The following is a 22160-nucleotide window of genomic DNA, read 5'->3' as shown; positions in this document are numbered from 1 at the left end:
GATCTGCTTAGAAACCTTTGCGCAAAGCAGCTTCAAGAAAACCCTAGCACAGGTCAACTTCTAGAAACCCTAGGTCACATGGCCTAAAAACCTAGCACAAGCTCTGAACTGAACTACACCTTTAGCCTGCTCCTGAGGAAGTAAACACACTTTCTGGTATTCAATCAAAGGCTGACCTCTTATACCATGTTAGTTTTTAAAACCCAACAACTAATTTAATGAAATTTCAAACATGAAAGCGTTGAACCTGAACTTTCAAAAGCATTCATCAAATATATTGAGTTTCCTAACTGAATATTGCAGCGCAAAAACAAAGTTGAAGACAAAAGCACACCATAAAAACAATACACTAGAAATTTACCCAAGATACCCCAACTAGGGAAAACTTGCCAACTTGTGTGTTCTTATTATGCTTAAGCGAAATATTCATAAAATAATTACAAAGAGGAGGGAAAACTTCCCTTCACTCAGCAAATCCCTCAACACAAATAGATTTGCGCCTTTCTCTTCCTCTTGGCATGTCTATCTGCGCACTGTACAAAATCGTACAAGTTTGTATGGCCTGTGTACAGCGCCTCTACCCAGCTAAAAACAACCTGGCTAAAGATGAACGCTGGCTAGAAGATTCTGAGGCTATTTGACCTCTCTTTCTTTCCCTAGATGCGATCATCTGAAAAACCTAAGTGTTGAACTGAATACCCTTTTTCGTGCTATGTTGAACACACAAGTTGTCTAGTGCATAATGAGCCTAGTCTACACCCCTTAACTCCTTTGAGGTCGACCTACGCCCACCATCTCCACAAATGGCTAAGATTAGATCTCAATGGACAGCTAAGATCACTTCAATTTTTCACTATAGGAAAATTTTAAGTCAAAACAATGAGATAAAGTGTAATTGCGCCTTTGACCCACCTGTGGGTCCCCCTACTAAATTTAGTGCACCTCAAAATTTAGTTGAACCCTTCTTCCTCTAAATCCATTTAACATATTGTCCCTTAGATATATATGTATAGTATTTTTAGTAACCCACTTTTTGCTTTTTATCCTTGTATATATCAAGGGTCACAATTTAATATTGGGTGGCAAAGATAATACAGTACGAGATGAATTTTTCGCACATCTGTAATCCTAAAAGCACAAAAATAGTGGAAGTTACTGTATGGCCAAACTACATGGGTCACGGATTTGGTTACAACATACAATTAATGTGATACACATTAGAGAAATTTTAGAAATCCGACAGTGGCTGCAGGGGTGGAAGGAGTGGTGGTGGCACCAAATGGCGATAGCGGAGACATGGATGTTATGCGGCAAAGTAAGATGGTAGATTTAGAGAAATATAGTTGTGCCACGGTAGAAGAGGCGGTTGCAGTAGCGGTGGAGAAGTCAGGCGGCAACAGGAATCCCAGGAGCTAGGGTGCAAGGTCCATAGGGCAACAATGTTGTACTCTTTTTTTTAATAGATATATATATAATTTCATTTTTTATACTCTTTTTCCCCAATATTATATATTTTATTTCATTTTCAAATTTTTTAACATATATATATATATATATATATATATATTATTCGTTTTTTTCATATTTTGTTTATTTATTTTTAATGGCCAAAGGCCTGGCGGCAAAATGAAGAACCTTCCAAAAACTTGAGTAGAGAAATGCTTCAATCGTGATAACAACAACGTTAACACGGGTTTGATGGCCAAAGGCCTGATCAGAATGTGGCTTTGATGTAGAAGTTGAATGGCCAGAGGGTCAAACAACTTTGATACCACTCTAACGAACAGAGTTCTTATACGCAGTAGAAATATTTGAAACATGTATATATCCATTATAGGACGAGTAATATAGTTATGTAAGAAATGTTGAATACACAAGAGATATGATATTGATTACAAATGAGGGCCCACTTATATACCTAGGCAGGTGCCCTTCATAAATGGTCATGTCCTTAGAGACATGCCTCTTCAATATATTAATCATTATTAACTATTTATTATGAATTATATATATTTATAACATTATAGTTCAAAAAATCAATATTATTTCTTGTAAAAAATCTCAAAAATATTTCAATAGTATATAGCTTCACTAAATTGTGGCTTATATTGCATTTATTGATTATATCATTTGGTCAAATTACCACAAAATTTGCAATTTTGGGAAGCCCAGGGCCCCAGGGCTATACTGCCCCCTTGATTTACCTTACATTTTTGTACTAATTTCATTTCCATGTGTTTTGAAGTTAATTACAGGTTATGGGAACATTTTACAGCAATTGGTATGATTGAAGGCAAACCCTTTCCTTGGGATATGTGAAATTCAAGATAAAATCTTTTAATCCATCATGTTTGATCTAAAGGGTTTTTCATTGATCATTATTCACTATTAGACCATATGTTAGCTGTCCAAAATTATTTGCAAGGCTGATCATTGTTTTCGGCCAAATTAATTTTCAGCCCTCACAATTGTGGGCTCATTTCTGGGTGGTTGTATTGCAGATTTAATATCTTACGAACTACTTACCCAAAATCAGTGTTGTTGTGCTCAATGGAAAGCCATTTCATAGTATTAGCATCTCAAATTAAGTAACTTGACTTTTAAGTTCACTAAAGGTTGTTTTCAGGCCCCTGAAGTACCCCTTTTCTTGTTGGCCTACTACAATCTTCAGAAATATTGAAAAGTTACAGGTTTGAACAACAAATGTTTTGTTTTCTTACGGTCATATATGACAGGTATAACAACTCCATCTTGTCTTCTATTGAGGTAAGAAGCTATCATACTCAATTTGTGGTGTTTCAAACTCATTGTCTTAGCATATTGAGTACCTTTTTCATCACTGATATGCAATATTAATTTGCTATTACATCATAAATCAGGTCAGAATTTGGTTATTTAGCTAACTCCTACCTCTTCCATATACTTCATTTAGGCATTGGTCTATCATTTCTTTGGTTGAGTTGTTGTGTGTATGGATACCATCCATGGCATTTAGTGGAGTTGACCTAGAAAGAGGAATTCGTCAAGGTGACACTGGGTGTACTCCTAATAGTGTTTATCATGTAGCAGCCTTGGTTGAACATTGCCAATACTGTTAATTTGAACAGTTACAGGTTCCATTTCAAGCCCTAATCCATAAGCCAAGATTTAAGAGGGGCATTGAAGTGAACAAAGTTCGTTCTTCATGTTAAATACTCCAGAAGACTTGGAATATGTAGATCTCCATTGAAGATATAAGAATATATATTAAATGTATGAATAAGAATGATGTTACAATTGAGAGTGAGGGGCTTGCTTATATACCAAGCAGGTGTCCCTTTATGAACGGTCATGTCTCCTTAGACATGCCTCTTTGTTTAACTAATTATTACTTATTTACATATTATTATGTTTATTATTTATTATCTATATTTATTACTTTTACATAACTATATTCATAACATTGCCTTCCTCTTCAAATAGCTTTGTCCTCAAAGCTTGTTGATGAAAGCGCTTGATCTCTTTTTCTGCTACAAATGTCTTCTCATCTCGGAACAATCATCTTCATCGATATAAGTTGATATGATCCTTGGAGTGATATATGAAATTGTCGCACGGAGAAAGGATCTGACCATCCTAAATTAATCTTTTGTGGAATCTTTCGATTACTAGAAACTTGTGATGAATTGTTGTCACTGGACTGGGTTGTGCGCACTTCAGTGTTTTTTGGAACATAAGTTTGTTGTTTTTGTTCTAAATACACAGCGTGATTGAGTTGTCTACTCTCGTGATTCGGATGTCAATAAGGAATCGTAGTGATTTGATTTTCCCTTATCTTGCTTGTGTCGTTTTCTTGATTTATTTGAAGTACCTGATTTCCTTTAGTTATGGAAGTTAAATGGTTAATTTTTGGATCTTCACTTGAATATTTTGTTGTTGGAACTGCAACTTATGAGTACATCTTTACTTCAACTAGTTTGCCCTCTTCTTGAGTTGTGATATTGACTTGATCGGTATTTGTTCCCTTATCTTCAACTTGGATTGTTACGACTAGAGACGTTGATACTTCTTAAGTAAGTTGCTCTAACTTGTCTTTTAATGACTTCTTGTCCTTCTTAAGCTTCTTGATTTGTGTTAGTAACCTTTCGCTATGGTCTTTGAGACAAGAAACTTCTTCATTTTTGTCAGTGGTGATCTTATCAACTCCTCTTTGCATATTTATAGTATTTTTTTACCTTTTTGAAAAATTGCTTTTGAGATATCTAGTATGTCTTCTAGTATTACTAGATTCGGCTTCACTATAAGATCTTGTAGTGTTATTTTTTCTTTTTGTAAGAAAATAACTGTAAATTAGTTATTTCGTATTGTTTGTTGTCCAAAAAGTCTAATTTTTCGATTATATTTAACCCAGGAATCACCAATTGGTTTGCAATTTTAGGGTTTATATAATTTTTACTTTCAACAGGAGAGATAGAAACAGTAACGTCTTTTCCTGCGAGAGTTCCCTTAATTTTTAAAAGCACTTTATCATAGTTGCGTAAGGTTTCTAAAAATCTTCTTTCATTTATTTCTGATTTAAACTCCAACCCTTTTTTCCTTCAGTCACTTAACTAGTACTTTACATAAACCTAAAGACCTTTGTCTTTTAATGTCCTTTGGCACAACTTTCACTTTTTAAAGGTCTTTTAAAATATTTATATATTTATTTTTTCAAAATACTTCTTCTTTTTAACTATATAATCAATTTAATTTAAATTGTGATATATACGATGGATAAAACACGATGGACGGAATTGGTAGTCAATGTTGGAATTGTGTTTTGATACGATCATCAACAGAATGTTGTGTCAGTTGGGAAGGGATGGCGAACAAAATGCAACAGACAACGAGGGAATAGGAATCATTTCTGTCGGGGGTCAAGTAGAAACAACAGACGCGTGGTAGGGGAATGGTTGGGACGCAGGTGAACCATAGAACAACGACGAGGGTTGGAACACGACGAATGAACGAGGGTCGGAGCAGACACAACAGACCGACGGAGATTTCGGTTGGACGGCAGTGTGGTGGAACAGTGAGAACATTGGGACGATGTTTACGGTGGGCAGAGCAACAAACACAACGTCACTTTATGGAATAATCCATGCTAGACAAGCGCTAGTTTAGTTGGTTAGGGAATCGATAGTGAAGAACAACAGAGATGACAGCAACACGACGAATGAACGAGGGTCGGAGCAGACACAACGGACCGACGGAGATTTCGGTTGGACGGCGGTGTGGTGGAACAGTGAGAAGATTGGGACGATGTTTACGGTGGGCAGAGCAATGAACACAACGTCACTTTGTGGAATAATCCATGCTAGACAAGCGCTAGTTTAGTTGGTTAGGGAATCGACAGTGAAGAACAACAGAGATGACAACAAATAGAGGTGTTGAATGCAGCGAACAAAAGAAATTGCGATAGCAGTGTCCTAGGGCCAGTGAAGGACGGTGATGACAATACAGCAACTGGCAGCAATGGTGATGGATGACAGCGGTTCGATGTTTGGAGCTAAGTTGATGTTGTTGTGAAGCTTAAGGTCCTCAGGAACGTGAAAATAAGATAATTTCAGGGTTTCGGAGATCCTGTTGAGCAACTCGGATGTTATTTTGTTGGCTCAGTCCACTGTTTTGTTTTGTTAACGAATGTCTCAGTTTGTCAGTGGTTGCTTCGCACATTTTCTAGTCGTAATAGGTAATCGTTATCTATGTTTGTATATTTATTATTTTTTTGACTTTTTATTTATTTTTTAGCTCTTTTATTTTTTATTTTTTTTACTTCTAATTTATTTTTTTAGCTCTTTTACTTCTTCTTTTTAATAATATTTTTTTTTAATTTCTTTTCTCTGTTCTTTTTTTCTAATTATTTTCTTTTTTTATTCTTTTGTATATAGTATTTTTTTAATATTTTGTAATAATTTTATTTTTTTAATATAATATATTTAAATCTTTTGTTTTAATAACCTCTACCTTTTTTCTTTTTCTTATTTTTCTTTTTTTTTCTGATTATAGGGCCAAAGTCCTAGCGAACGGAGAAACTCCAAATTTGTGTCGCAGAACACTTCAATCTCGATGGCAACAATGTTGACAAAACCTTGATGGCCAAGGGCCTGGATCAGAGAGTGTGGTTTTGTGCAGTAGTGGAGCGATGGAGCGGCCAAAGGATCCCACTGCACTGATACCAAATGAAGCGAACAAAGTTCGTTCTTCACATTAAATACTCTAAAAGACTTGGAATATGTAGATCTCCATTGAAGATACAAGAATATATATTAAATGTATGAATAAGAATGATGTTACAATTGAGAGTGAGAGGCTTGCTTATATACCAAGCGGGTGTCTCTTTATGAACGATCATGTCTCCCTAGACATGCCTCTTTGTTTAACTAACTATTTGTTATTTACATATTATTATGCTTATTATTTATTATCTATATTTATTACTTTTACATAATTATATTCATAACAGGCATCAATTTGATCCCATAGCCCTAGTGGAAATAAGGCATAATTCTTATTCCAACATCCAATCATCTCTTTTTCAAAAAATTTGGCATTGTATTTTTGTTTTACTTAAAACAAAACAAAAAAAAACCATCAAAAAAAAAGCTAATGAATCTCTTCACCATCTTCTCTAAAATATTTTTGACAGCTTACTTTTTGAAATCTAGACTTGTCTCTTGGGAATTGTGCCTCCTAGGGCACCTAAAATGCTATAAGCCCCTCTTAGTGATCATTCATTGTGTATATAACATCTTATTGAGTTTATTGAGGGTGAATTTATCAATCTTATTTTTGTCTTCAGCATTTATAGCCCAAATATTGGTAAAATTCCACGCCTTGGGATACATGAGTGGTTTCTAATCCTTGTATACCAAAATTTCATTTCTAAAATATTGTAATTGATTATTATTCAACTTTAGAAGTGTTCTCAACTCTCATAACAAGTGTAGCAAGTTTCATCTCAATTGGGACACTTGATTTTCAGTCTTTGGGTATTGAACCCCAAATCTGAGCGATAATTTTCAGATTTGAATAACTCTTTGAATATGAAATCATTTGAAGTACTAGTGGGCTCATTTTATTGTCAACTCATTGTACTAACACTTCCAATCACCAACCCCGTGAAGCGAACAAAGTTCCTTCTACAGATTAATTAGTCCAAAAGACTTGGAATATAAAGATATCCATGAGGATACAAATATTATATTAAATATATGAATAAGAATGAGAATGAGAATGAATTTACAAATGAAAACGAGAGGCTTGCTTATATATCAGACAAGTGTCTCTTCATGAAGAGTCATGTCTCATTTAGACATGCCTCTTCAACCTAATTACTAGTTAACCAATAATTATTTATGTTTATTATCATTTACATTATTTTACATTATTTATATATATTTTATTTGTTACATTGCCTCCTTCCTCAAAAAGCTTTGTCCTTAAAGCTTGTCGATGAAAAAGGCTTGATCTCTTTTTAAGCTTTGAACGTCTTTCTCTCTCGGGATAGTCATCCTCGTCGATACAAGTAGATATGATCTTCTTAGTGACAAACAAAATTGTCACACTGAGAAGGGATCAGACCATCCCAGATTAATCTTCTGTGGAATATTCAGATCACTGGAATTTTGTAATGATTGGTTAGCATAAGACTGGAGTGAGATTACATCACTATTATCTAGAACATCAGTTTGTTGTTTCTGGTCTGAATGGTATCGATACGTAGCATGGTTGATTGGTCTACTCTCGTGATTCGGATGTCGATATGGAGTTTTTAGATTTTCTTCTGGCAAAGATGTTGTTGAATTGGTTATGGAACATTCACTTGGGATGTCCATTGACTGAACTGCAACATCTAAGTGTGTCGTTTCTTCAACTGTCTTGTCTTCTTGAGTTGTCATATTCACTAGATCAGTATCCGTTCCCTTATTTTCAACTTGGACTGTTACGACTGGAGATTTCGATGCTTCTTCTTGAGTGAATTGTTCCAACTTACCTTTTAATGCTTTCTTATTATCCTTAAGCTTCTTAATTTGAGTGAGTAGACTTTGATTATGGTTTTTCAGTCGTAAAAATTCTTTGATTTCTGATTTATCAACCTTATTTTCAGTGTTTTGAATTTTAAGATTTTCATCTTTTAGATCTTTTATTTGTTCTAATAAATTTTTATTAAGGCTCTTTAAACGCAAAGTTTCCTCTTCTTGTTCTGATAAATTCTTCTTGAGTTCTTTCTTTGTGACCTTAGTCTTCTTCACTTGCGCCAGCAATTTTTCGACATGGTCTTTGAGATGAAAAATTTCTTCGTCCTTTTCCATTATTTCTTTGTAATGCATATCCACAAGATCTTTATGTTTGTGTTCTAACACTTTCTTGTTTTGTTGACTTTTGGCTATTTTGTCATTCTCTTGATCTTTTAGCTGCACTTTCTCAGTACACTGGATAACATCATTCTGTGGAAGTAATGATGGATGTAAAGAATGGAAGAAGGATTCCATTCTTTTTCTCTCCTCACCGTGTCGCTTAATTATTGTCATTAATTGTTCTATATCTCTTGTGATTGATTGTTTTTGTTCATTACTCAAAGATTCTTCACTTCTTTTAACTTTGTATGATTTTATTTTTTTTTGTAACTTATTTTATCTCCCTTTTTTATATATATATATTTCAAATATTCTCCCTTAGTGTGGATTGTTAAAAACTTGAATACCCTTTTTATTAAAAAAAATTCTCCTTTGCCTTCTAGATATGTATGTATTTTTTATATTAAGACCCTTTTTTTAAATAACTTTATCATCTTATAATAATAATAGTTTCACTTCTTTTTTTAAATAATAAATTGGTCCCTTTTTTAATATATACTTAATTACTTCCTTGATAAATTTTTAATGTCACCCCACTTAATAAATATAAAGGTCACGTCTTTTCATATGACACAGTCACGATGTTAAAATACCATGGGCTATTACCATGGGTTGTTTTTGAAACCTTTGTTAAAATGTTCTCCACGTAAAAAGTAAAACATATTCCTTTTGTTTTTTTGTTTTTTGTTTTTTTTTTTTTACTTTTTAAAATACCATGGGCAATTACCATGGGTTGTTTTTAAAACCACAGGCTTCTCCACATAAAAAGTTTTAAATATACTTGGTATGAGATTTTGTATCCGTTTTGTTTTTTCTTTTGCTTTTTTTTTCTTTTGGTTAATTTTTTTTTTTTTTATGGCCAAAGGCCTAGAAAAACGGAGAAAAGGAGAAACTCCCAAATTCTGAGCAAAATGCTTCAATTGTACGGCAACAAGGTTGACGAATTTCAATAGCCAAGGACCTAGATTGGAGAACAAGCTCTGTGCACCAGTGAAGCAACCTAGAGGACCGAACTGCTCTGATACCAAATGAAGCGAACAAAGTTCTTTCTACAGATTAATTAGTCCAAAAGACTTGGAATATAAAGATATCCATGAGGATACAAATATTATACTAAATATATGAATAAGAATAAGAATGAGAATGAATTTACAAATGAAAACGAGAGGCTTGCTTATATATCAGGCAAGTGTCTCTTCATGAAGAGTCATGTCTCATTTAGACATACCTCTTCAGCCTAATTACTAGTTAACTAATAATTATTTATGCTTATTATCATTTACGTTATTTTACATTATTTATATATATTTTATTTGTTACACCCCAAGTTTCAAGAATACTTTTGGGCTCATTCGAGGCCTATGAGTGGCCCTTTGCCTGTTGGTTTCTGCATATTTTCACAGAATTTCAAGTTTTGCAGGTTATAACAGCGAGTTAATTCATCATTTCCAGCCCCAAACCAAAGTTATTTATCAAGAATATCATCTCTAATATTGCTAAGGGCCTTCATACTCAATTTTGCTGCATTTCTCACGATTTAAGCTTCATCTACTTGAGTATTTTCCTTGTTGTTTCACATTTTCCACAACAGAATATCATATATCAGATCAGACTCATTATTTCTCCTTAACTCTTAACCTTCATCATTTGAGTGTTTATAGGCAATAGTCTTTCCTAGGGTCATGGTGAAGTTATGTTATGTAGGGATACATCCTCTAGCAATCTAGGAGTTAGCCAAAAATGAGAGAAAAGTGTGCTGAGGTAACAGTGGGTACATCTTGTCCAATTCTTCTTATACCAGATCTGATTTACTTTACTTCAACAATTTATTAAAAACCTAGAAAATATTTATCTCAAATATTTCTGAAACTGCTGATAAAATAAATGCACTAGTAGTTGTGTATGGTGGAAGCTTTTCTTGACCAAAGCTCTTCTCGACGTCGGTGGTACCCAAGCTGTGACTGCAGCTGTCGTTGCAGTGGACAGGCGAAAGGCAAAAGTCAAGCTGCAGACAATAGGGCTACGTTCGGCAGCCAGGTAAGTCGTCGATTGTTGAAACAGTTGAGTGTTTTTTGTTATATAATTTTTGTTTTATTAGACCTTTTTCTTTTTCTATTCTATTTTAATATTTTTTAGTTCTTCTTTTTATTATTTAAATCTTTTTTTTCCTCCTTTTATATATATATATATATATATATATATATTCCTTTATTCTCTTTTTATAATTTTTATTTTTATTTTTTCCTTTTTTATATATAATATTCTTTTTATTTTAAATCTTGACCTTTATATAGATATATATATATATATATATATATATATATATATATATATAAGCCCCAAGGGATAGCTCAATCGATCGACTTCCCATTGCCAAGTACCTTTCCAATTGGGAGGTCACGGGGTCTAATCTCCTCGATGCCCTTGGGATTAGGCCCGACCAGATAAGCCAACAGGTAGATCCCTTCGAGTAGATCTCCTCGGATTCTTACCCGTGGATGTAGCGGCCACTCAGTGACCGTGAACAATAGTTGGAAAAAATATATGTGTGTGTGTGTGTGTGTGTATATTTTATATTTTTTTTGAATAATTATTTTACTATTTTTTTCTATGATATATGCTCTGTTTTTTTAAATATTTTTTTCTCCTTTTCTTTTCTTTTCTCCTTTTCCTTTTTTTAACTTTTTAAATGGCCAACGGCCTAACAGTGGAATGAAGAATCTCCAGAGCTTTATGAAATGAAACGCTTAACTTGTGACGACAACAAAGTTGACAGAGATAGCTCTGATACCACGGTAGCGACAACACTTAGAGTTGTTTGTGCTTTAAATGTAAAATACACAATGTATTGTAAGTGATATTTTTATTAATAAGAATGAATGTACAAGCATGTTAAATGTTACAATGAGGGTCGGCTTATATACCTAGGTAGGTGCCCCTTCATGAATGGCCATGTCTTTTAGAAATGCCTTCCATTTAAATAATGACTATTTAATTAATCATTATGATTATTTATGATTTACATTTGTTTATATTTATTTTATTTTTATATAAATGATATTCATAACATTCTTCATGAGTTCATATTATGTTGATTTCATTTCGTCAATATGTAGAAGAGTTCAAGGCACATTGTCTACATGCCTTCATGCATCATTCATAAGGAAGAGTCCATCTTCTTCAATCATGCTCATGAGATAGAGCATTCAACCATTCTATCTACAGCCATATGATGACATGACTTTATGTATCTATTACCAAATATATAGATACCTCTTCCTTCATTTGGTCATCTAGACTTCTTTCGACAACTTCCTTTCCTTACTTGAAGTTGAAAGTACTTCAACCAACTTGACATGTTGCACTCCTTTGTCACCATACCATCATCCTTCTAAACAATGGAAACCACACAAGGTGGAATGCAATGTTGTGAAAAGCGCGAGCGGGATTAAATCGGCGCCGGGAATGAAGCGGAAAAAATCGGAAAAATCGGGAAAAAAGCATTTGGTACAAAAATATTCATTTTTTTTCATTTTTTTTCAATTTTTTTAATATCTAAACCATCTACAACATAAAATAAATACATTGACACATAAATATGATAAGAAAACTAATATATAAGATGTTTAATATAATTTCTAGCGCTAAAACCACACATAACATTGAATCATGTCCTGAATAGTAAGTCCTGACTCCTGAGTCCCAGCTCAGCCTCAAAATATCAACAAAAAATATGATAATGTATCTCATCATGTCATAATGTCATAGACTCATATACAATAAAATGAAAGTCTAATCCTATTGATTTCCTCTGCCCCTCTTGCGAGAAAATGTCACAGCTTTCTCTTTCCCTCTAGATGTAGATGTTGGTCCCTGTGCTGGTGGAAATGGCAGTGGAGTCTGATGTGCTCTAGAAGCTGAAGAACTAGAAGTATGAGCTACAGGAGGTAGACCACGTCCTCTACTGGTCCTAGTGGTAGCCCGGGTAGGCGGTGTCACCTCCTCCTCCTACTCCTCCTCCTGCTCCTGCTCCTCCTGCTCCTCCTCCCCCTCCACTACATCCTGCACTAACCAATCATCAGCAAAATCCATGAGAGGCCTCTCGGCCTCAACCCTCCATGCAGCAGTGGTGTCAATCCCATCCAATGAGATGGCATCCACATCAGGTGTCCTCTCAAGTTGCCTCACCCACAATCGAAGATTGTAGTAGACATAGACCATGTCATTAAGTCGCTGGGACTCCAACCTGTACAAAGATCATGAAATAATAATTAATAATTAATATTATAAAAAAAATATTGTTTAATGAATTCAAAAATTTATTTGGAAATTTGCAATATTTTAAATGTTTAAGTGTTAACCTGTTGCGCTTCTTGTTGTGTATTTTTTCAAATACACTCCAGTTGCGCTCACATCCTGAGGAGCTGCATGTTTGGCTGAGGATGCGTACGGCAAACTTTTGCAAAAGGGGTACTCTGCCACCATACATCTTCCACCATGCATCTACAACAAAATTACAAATAAAGTTTTAAATAAACATAAGAAAAAAATGGAATTTGAAGAGACAATGAAATTTGAAACAAAGTTACAAACTAAAAAATACCTGACATTTTAATCGTCCTATCAGTGACAGCCATCTCAAAGCCAAATGTGCCACCTGCCATCTTATATGTCTCAATTTGTTTAGAGATCTCTATACGTTGTTCTGGAGATCGCACCATCTTCTGGACATAGGATAAGAATCCATCCATGATCTCAGCATCAAAATCAAACCCACATCCATAAGAAAATGCAGGGTTCAGGAAAAGCCCAGCAGCATGAATGGGACGATGGAGTGTGTTGTTCCATCGCTCATCAATCACTCCCCATAGAAGGAGTTGTTTCTGAAACCCATCATCTCCCTTATCATCATAGTAGGCCCGAATGGCTTCTTTGGCCCTGTCCATGGCTTCATACAAATAGCCCATTGCGGGCTTCTCACCATCAACCAACCGAAGAACCTTTACCAAAGGTTCAGTAACGACGCACACCTCCTGCACTCCCGCCCAGAAGTCTTCCTGGTATGAAACTAGTCTGCATACGGCCTCTTCTTCTGGTTTGCGGCTCATTGACATAGCACGCCACTCCTCTGAAAGAAACATTCTCTTCAAATCCCACATAGAATTCACGAGGGATTGAAGAGATATGAAACTCGTGGCAAACCGTGTAATGGCGGGGCGCACCAACTCTTTGTTGTTGGTGAATCTTCTCATCAAGCTAAGCACAGATGTATGATTATATATAAATTTTGTGATGCTTTTTGATGAGTCAACAATATCTTTGACAAAGGGAATTTTCCCTATGTCCTCTAACATCAAATCAATACAATGGGCAGCACAAGGTGTCCAAAATAAAGTAGGATGCCTGTCCATAAGCATTCTACCAGCAACAACATAATTTGTAGCATTGTTCGTTATGACTTGGACAACATGTTGTTCACCCACCTCCAAAATAAACACATCCAGCAAATCACATAGAGTTCTTGCATCTTTGATTTCATGAGATGCATCAACAGATTTGATAAACATAGTCCCCTTGGGACAACTAACCAAGAAGTTTATAAGGGTTCTCCCCTTTTGGTCAGTCCAACCATCTGACATAACAGTGCATCCTGTTTGTGCCCATGATGCCCTAAAATCCTCCAATCTTTGGGTGCAGTCATGCTTTTCATCTTGAAGAATCCGGCCTCTGAAATCATGATAAGAAGGGATTTTGTACCCCGGGCCAACACTGGCAATAGCATCAACAGTAGGTTGGAAAAATGGATTATTCCTTACAATGCTGAAAGGAATATCACTCCAGAGGAGAAATTTTGCCATCAACCTGTCAGCTTGTTCTTTTTCAGTTCTTTTTAGCATTGAACCGATAGATGGTTGTGAACCAGGTGTGGTTCGAGGAACAAAAAATGATGATGCAGCTACCGGATTGACTGATGCTGCAGTAGAACTAGTGCCACTTGGCCCACTTCCTTCAACTGACCTTTTTAGTTGCCTTTTGAGTTCTTCTTTGGCCTCTCTAGTGTGCTCTAATTCTCCCAATGCTCTCATGGCTCTTTGGATAAGTTCAGGATTTGTATTTATACAGGGCCCCACATCATGTCCAGGGATTTGTGCAAGGTGAAACTTCAACCTGTACACCCCCCCGCGTATGTCCTTTCCACACAACTTGCAATTCAAATTTTGTCTATCATTCGGAGCTTTAGGTTCACCATATTCCCAGAAAGGATCCAATTTCCTTGGCATGTTTGTTTTTGAATTTTGAATTTGCAAACCTATGGGAAAACAAGGATTAGGAAATAGGAATTTAGGATTACAATTTAGCATTTACAAAATTACAAGTTACAAATTTCCAGAATCCAAAGTTCCAAACCCAAGTTACCCAACCAAATGGCAAATGCCAAAAACAATGAAAAAACATAAACAAAGTTTAAAAAAAAATGAAAAAAAGAATAAAAAATTGGTTCCCATAGTCATACCAATTTACCCATCCCAAATCAATAAAAAAATACAAAAAATTCTTTAAAAACAATGAAAACAAAAGGAAAATGGTGCCCATATGAAGTTTCCCAACCAAAAACAATGAAAAACAATGTTTTTAAACAAGGAAAACAAAAAAAAATAATCTACATACCGTTTTTATGGAGAAATTGGTGGTCTCCTCTTGAATTTGTCCTACAATCCCTTAGATTTCCTCACAAACCCTCCAACTCCTCTCTCCAACACCTTCTCCTCCTCCTACGCGCGCCCACAGTGCAAATGAACAAAAAAAAATGAAATTCTCATTATAAAACCCGTTGTCGCCGCCCCCCGCGCTTTTTTGCGAAAAAATTGCGCTTTTTTCGAAAAAAAAAAAGCGCACTTTTTCGAAAAAAAAAGCGCCAAAAAAAGTGTCGCTTTTGACCCATAAAAAGCGCGATTAAATCGCCAGAGGGAAAAAAGCGCGCGTTTTTGAAAAAAGTGCGATTAAATTGCGCTTTTAACAACACTGGTGGAATGTAGACTATTAGCGAGACACTTGCTTCTTCCAAGTTAGAGGTGAATCTTCTAATGAAGATTCCAGTGGAGGATCTCGATAATCCTCATTCTGCAAACGCTGCCTCCTAATAATGATGATGTATGATGATTTCTTTATCTTCTATCTTGCTAGATGACTTTCTTCCAACCATATATTCTGCTACTTTGGTTTTCCTTATATGCTTCCAATAGAGATGCCATTTCTATCATGATGATTGTTATAAGTTATAACCATGTAGAGTTTCTACTTCAACTATCCTTCCATGCTTCTATGATGATGTAGACTTTACAAAAAAAATCTTTACAAGATACAACATGCCCAAAGGGGTCTTACATGTATAACAATGACTCTTTTGACTTCATAATTCTAGACAAACCTAGAAGCAGTCAATGGATGCTTGACCTACAAATAAATTTATCTTGAGCATGAAATCCATGCATTAAGAATGACAGTAATAAATTTCTTTTCGCTTTAGTATCAAATATATAAAATCATAATTACAATAGACATTATGAAGACCGAACCAAGTTACACATTTCAACACAACGTTCTATTGAAACTTGCAGGGACGTTATCTTTGATGAAGATGTTGCTTTTTGGAAGTCCAAGGATTCATACTTGGACTCTAATGATGAAATACAGGTGGCTCCGAAGAATGTCTAAAGAACCTAAACTGATGGTACAACATCCTCATGAAGAGTCTGATAATCATGAATTTGTTGACTCCCCAAGAGCCATTGTACCAGAGACTAGAAAGAGACCTACCTGGCTTGAAAGAATTTTGAAGGAAGCTAAAGGATATGCTGTACCTCATGAGACCTTCAGGGAAAGTAAGAAGTCGAAGAAGTACTCTAGTTATGCACCCATGATGTCTAAGATCATTGAGTCTGAGCCATCCAACTACGAGGAAGCAGTTGAGCATCAAGTTTGGAAAGATGTTATGACTGAAGAGTACCAATCTATATTGGAGAATGATGTGTGGGAAATCGTGCTAAGGCCTGAAGGGAAATCTGTTGTGTCTTCCAAATGGATCTACAAAATCAAGCATGCAGTTGATGGAAGTGTCGAGAAATACAAGGCAAGATTTGTGGCCCAAGGACTCTCCTAGAGAGAGGGAGAGGATTATGAAGACATGTTTGCTCTCCTTGTCAAGCATGCTTCTATTAGATATGTCATTAATCTTGCATCTATTGCAAGTTGGAAATTGCATCAAATGGATGTCAAGACTCAAGACTGCTTTTCTGAATGGAGTCACTGAAGAGGAAGTCTATATTTAGCAACCTCGAGGCTTTGAGGTCCATGATAGAGAAACTCATGTTTTCAAATTGAAGAAAGCCATGTATGGGCTGAAGCAGGCTCCTCGTGCATGGTGTTCTCGTATTGATGGCTATCTATTCAGTCTTGGTTTCAAGACGAGAGAAGTTGATTTGAAATTGTACTTCAAAGTTGTTGAAGGCGAGCCCTTGATGTTGTTGTTGTATGTAGATGATTTGTTTTTTACACGGGCTGAAGTTCTGATTGTCCAGTGTAAGAGGGAGTTGGTTTCTGAATTCGAGATGAAGGATCTTGGTCTCATGCATTACTATTTGGGATTGGAAATTTGGCAAAAGAGTAATGGTATCTTTGTTTTCCAAGGCAAATACACTATAACGATCCTTCAGAGATTTGGCATGATGGACTGCAAGTCCATGGACACTCCTATGGTGACGAATTTGAAGAAGATCCAAAACTGTCACTCTGATTTGATTAATCCCTCTATGTATCGCAAATTGATTGGCTCGTTGAACTATATTGTGAACACTAGACCTGATATTTGCTATGTTGTGAACACGTTGATCCAATTCTTGGTTGAGCCCTGACATGTGCATTAGGTTGCAGCGAAACATATATTGAGATATTTGTATGGCACCATTGAATATGGTCTGAGATATGCTTCTAATGGAGAATGGCAACTGCATGGTTTCACTGATGTTGATTGGGCTGGAAGCTCTGATGATAGAAAGAGCACTTTTGGATTTTGTTTTAGCTTGGGCTCCACTATGATTTCATGGTCTAGTAGAAAGCAAACTTTTGTTGCTCTAAGTACGGTTGAAGCTGAGTATATTGTTGCATGTTCAGCCTGTTGTGAAGTTGTGTGGCTTCGAAAGTTGTTTGCTAGATTATTTGATCAAGTGTTGGAGTCAACCATTATATATTGTGATAATCAACATTGTGTGAAGTTTTCTGAGAACCCGATTTTTCATTACAAGTTGAAGCACATTGAGATCAAGTATCACTACATCTAGAATATTGTCCATAGGGGAGTTGTGAGGCTCGAATATGTCCCTAATGATGAGTAGGTTATTGATGTGTTGACAAAGTTGTTGTCCCGGATGAAGTTTGCTTATTTCAGAGAACAACTTGGAGTTGTTGAGAACCCGTCATTGAGAGAGAGGGAGCACTTGATTGTATAGCATCATATGGTTGACAATCATCCTTAGGCAATGGCTGGGAAACCTATGGATTGGTCGGAAAGATGATCACTCCCTTAGGTCAATTGACCGAGAGGCCACTGTGTATAGTCAGGGAGCTTGGTTCTGAGACATAGAGTGATCCCTTAGGTCATAATGACTGAGAGACCAGTTTGGCTTGGGGCACTGATTTTTTAATCTCTCCCTTAGGCAATTGCTGAGAAACCTATAGATTGGTCGAGGAGATTGATCTTGAGTTCTCTCCCTCAGGTTGTGGACTGAGAGACTATATAATCGGGGATTGAGATAGGGATTCCTCCCATAGGTCGTGGACCGAGAGACCTTGTTTGTGGTCAGGGAGATGTTCCTTGTGCATATGATTGGTTTGGCCTAATTGATTGATCCCATTGGTTAATTCGGCACTGACTTGGATGCTATTAGGTTTTGGCTTATGGGATGCGTTGGATGCTATGTAACTTTCCTTATGATGAGACTTGTGGTCTCTTCCTTAGGTTGTGGTTAGGAGACATATGGATTGGTCGGGGAGATTTATCTTGATAGAGAGAGAAACTTGTACTTGTGATCTCTCCCTTAGGCTGTGGTTGAGAGACCAATGGATTAGTCAAGGAGATTGATCTTGAGAGAGAATGAAAGGTATCTCCCTAGTTAAGAGGGAGTGTTGAAAAATGGGTAGTTGTAGTCGGTATTTTCATTGGAAAATCATGGAGAAAAGTTCATATTTTGATATTTGACCAAGTCGGCCTTGAGTGCACAAGTCGGCTCCACGTGTGGAAAAATCCACCTCTTAAAACACAAATAAATAAGAGCTCGTTGGAATTCATTTGGCATCATATCATCACATCATCATTCGATCTAAAATAGCAAGAGATGTCCACACGTGCGAAGGAGTCAAAGGGAGTTTTTGTTCTGTGTTGACCAGCGTTTATTCTTTTGTTTGACCAACATTGACTTGGGAGAGATAGCTTCTGTTTGACCGAGCTCTTTGACTATTTTGGAGGTCAAATATTCCAAGGATCTGTTGACTATGTTTGACTGAAGATTCTACTTTTGTTCTGGGCCATTGACCATAGGTTGACGACAGGTTTGACTAAGCCTTTGACCAAATTCTAGCCTCCTATTCTAAGCTACCTCAGGCTGAAATTCAGCCTCTCTGTTGCAAATAAGAATTTGACCAAATTTGACTATTTTCCCTCTCCGTTGACTAGTTTGACTTGGCCTTTATTGAGGTTGTAAAGTTTGGAATCTTTTTGGAATATTCTGATGTACTATTGATGCACTGCATCTCTATCTCATAGGGAAAGATTAGTTGGGTTTTCCCCTGGCTGCTAGCCTAAATATTGGTGTCTATTGACTCTTGTTTTAATGTTTATTGTGATATCTATTGCTCTATTGTAGAAAGTGAATGGTTGAAGTTTTTCATGTATAGTTGCTTAATGATTGGAATGCTAAAAGAAGATTAATTGTATCATTGGAAGTAATTAGAAAATTTGAAAAATTGTATTAGTCTTGATTGCACTAGAAAATCAACATATGTCACATGGTATGGGTTTGAGTTTGAGTTCAATAAAGATAAAGTTCAATTTGAATTCAAAATTCTCAATAAAATTTGAATAAACTTCGTCATTAACTTCATGAATGTGTGTGTGTGTATACAAAGATTAATATATATTAAGTATAATTATTAATCTATATATTAAGTATTATTTATTTTTATATAATTATACATTAATAATAATACTTAATATATATTCACTTTTATTATTAAAATACATATATATAATTTATTAATCTTTCTTATATTAATTTATAACTATTTAGAAAATAAATTTTATTAATATTTAATAAAACCTATTTATTGATATTCTAATATATATGATATAAATTATATTAATAATAAATAGTTGATAAGATTCAAATATATATATATATAGAATTATAATTATAAACAACAATGGACCATGATTTTTAATATAAAGTGTATTAACAATAAATAGTTTATAAGATCAAAAAATTAGAAAATTATAAACAATCGTAAGTTTCTCGGTAATTATGGACCATGGTTTGTGCGTGACGACCTGTGTGTCTTGACAGTATGACCATGGCCAACAAAGCAACACCTGAGTTGTGATGGTGTGAGTGTGGCCAACAAGAAGTTGCGACCTTCACACATTGACCATTGACACAAGCATAATACTCTATGGAGAGACATATCGCTTGATACAGCAAATGAAACGGTGCCACAGTGCAGAGATGAGGCCCAAGCCTCAAGGATTGCAAGTTAACCAATTAATTTGGAACAAAACTCACATCAACACGTAAAATACTCCTATTCAATCTCACAACAACACGTGGAAATAGCCAAGGGCATCTAAACTCAACAAACCTTTTGCTGAAATGAAACAAACTTTCAAATTTCTTTGGGGTTCACTGAATTTCGAACTTCAACCTTGAAGTTCGACAAACCCTATGACTTCCAGTGGAACTGACGGAGGTTCGCTAGATTGCAGCAAAGCACGTGCTTAGATATTTGCAGGGCAAAGTAGGGTATGGATTGTAGTACCTTGGTGGAGATGGTGTGAAGTTGCAGGGGTACTCAGATTCAGATTGGGCAGGCAAGGACCAAATTGGAAGACCACCTCTATGTGTTGCTTCAGTTTGGATTCAACCATCATTTCTTAGTTCAACAGGAAGCAAACCTCAGTAGCACTTAGTTTAGATGAGGCAAAGTACACAGCAGTCTATACTAGTTGTGAAGTCATTTGGCTTCGCAAACTACTCACAGGATTATTTGTTCAAAAGCGTGAGTTGACAGTGATTCACTGCAATAACTAGAGTTGTATCAAACTCTCAAAGAATACAATGTTTCACGACAAGTCAAAGCACATTGAGATCAAATACCACTTCATCAAAGATAGGGTACTAAACGGAGCAATCAAGCTGCAATAGATTTCTACAGAGAAGCAATTGCCAGACATTTTCACCAAACCTTTGTTGAAGGGCATGTTCATCCAGTTTTGAGCCAAGCTTGAAGTGGTCAAGAATACCTTTCTCGCTAAGAGGGAGTGTTAGTGTTTGGAGCTCAGACAAGTATTTCCATGAGGGTGTCTACTTATGAAAATCATCATTAAATGTATCCTATGCTTTTTCTTAAAGTTCACTGAGCACTTTATTAATTAATAAAGTCAAGCCCCAGGGGGGCAGCTCAATTGGGGATGGATTTGAAAATGAAGTCTTATGTGCAAGGAGGTTCGAGGTTTAAATCCCCCCAATTCACCTATGCCTACATAAGGGGCATACGTAGACACCTAGAGGTTATAGTAGAAGCGGTTGGAATTGACCCCGTGTCATGCAAGTAGGAGACTAGCGCAATTGTCAATTCCTCTAGATACAAAAAAAAGTGAAGGTTTTTTTATCAAAGTGACTTTTAATTAATAAAATAACTAAAGTGGATCACTTAGTGATTTAATTAAAAGAGAGCCATTGATATCACGGCTGGATCTGAGCCGTTGAAGATTAGGTTTTTGGCTCATGTCAAAGTTATAAAAGGAGGAGATAAGATAAGATAATTTTATTAATGTCCAACAAATGACCATAATAGGTCAACGGGACTGTCGGTTACAATGGTTACAGCATGCCAAGTCGGTGGACCAAACGGTCCCCTTTAACATTTCTTTTAAAAAGCAAAAAATACATCTATAATCTAAGCAAATGTAAATGTAGAAGCTAGAAGCTCTCGGCTTCGAAACAAAGCACTGCCATGAAGCAGAAAAGGAGAAGAAGAAGAAGGGGGGGAGGAGTCTCTTGTCCAGTTCCTACTCCTAACATCCGAGGTCGAGAGAAGAAAACTGAGGGAAGCTTGTCAAAGTCTGTTGTCCTGTGGGCATACTGGGTTGTCGCCTGGAGGTTCTGGGGCGCTTCCCAGGGGTGGATCCAATCCTGGAGCGCTGGTGCAGTCTGGTGGGTTGGTCCCCCAGGGACCGCACTGATCTGGTCTCAGTGTCTGTGGGTCAGTCAATGGTTCTTTTGGTGCCCCGCGCTGATGATAGCGCCCTAAAGAAGTCCGTGATCTTCTGTCTGGTGTCCGATCTGGTGGGGGGCTAAAGAAAACGAGCCCAAAATCTGAAGGCCTCCTGGAGATAAAGTGCAAGGCATCTCAGATCAACATACCTGAGGAAGCTGGTCAAAGTCTGAGAAGACCTGAAGAGACAATGGAAACGACCTCGAATCTTGTAGTGAGCAGGGCATCCGAAGATGAAGT

General features: G+C 36.2%; 2 protein-coding genes across 2 annotated transcripts in view; both read right to left on the bottom strand.

Annotated features, from left to right (window-relative positions):
- LOC149267510 (LMBR1-like membrane protein) overlaps positions 1 to 22160 on the bottom strand; it is a 320754-nt gene that overhangs the window by 187969 nt on the left and 110625 nt on the right. The gene's annotated exons all lie outside the window — the stretch shown is intronic.
- Positions 12058 to 12876, bottom strand: LOC149267512 (uncharacterized). Its single transcript, XM_089433309.1, has 2 exons — positions 12740 to 12876; positions 12058 to 12624 (listed from the first exon to the last, which is right to left on the bottom strand). Exons 1-2 carry the CDS (start codon positions 12865 to 12867, stop codon positions 12387 to 12389), a joined length of 366 nt encoding a protein of 121 aa, XP_089289435.1. The 5' UTR covers positions 12868 to 12876; the 3' UTR covers positions 12058 to 12386.

Source organism: Pinus tabuliformis, chromosome 6 (genome assembly GCF_031772625.1).
Source record: "Pinus tabuliformis cultivar Carrire ecotype Pingquan chromosome 6, CPIR1, whole genome shotgun sequence".
NCBI lineage: Eukaryota > Viridiplantae > Streptophyta > Pinopsida > Pinales > Pinaceae > Pinus > Pinus tabuliformis.
Note: the sequence above shows the minus strand (reverse complement) of the source record. Positions and strands in the feature narration are given on the sequence as shown.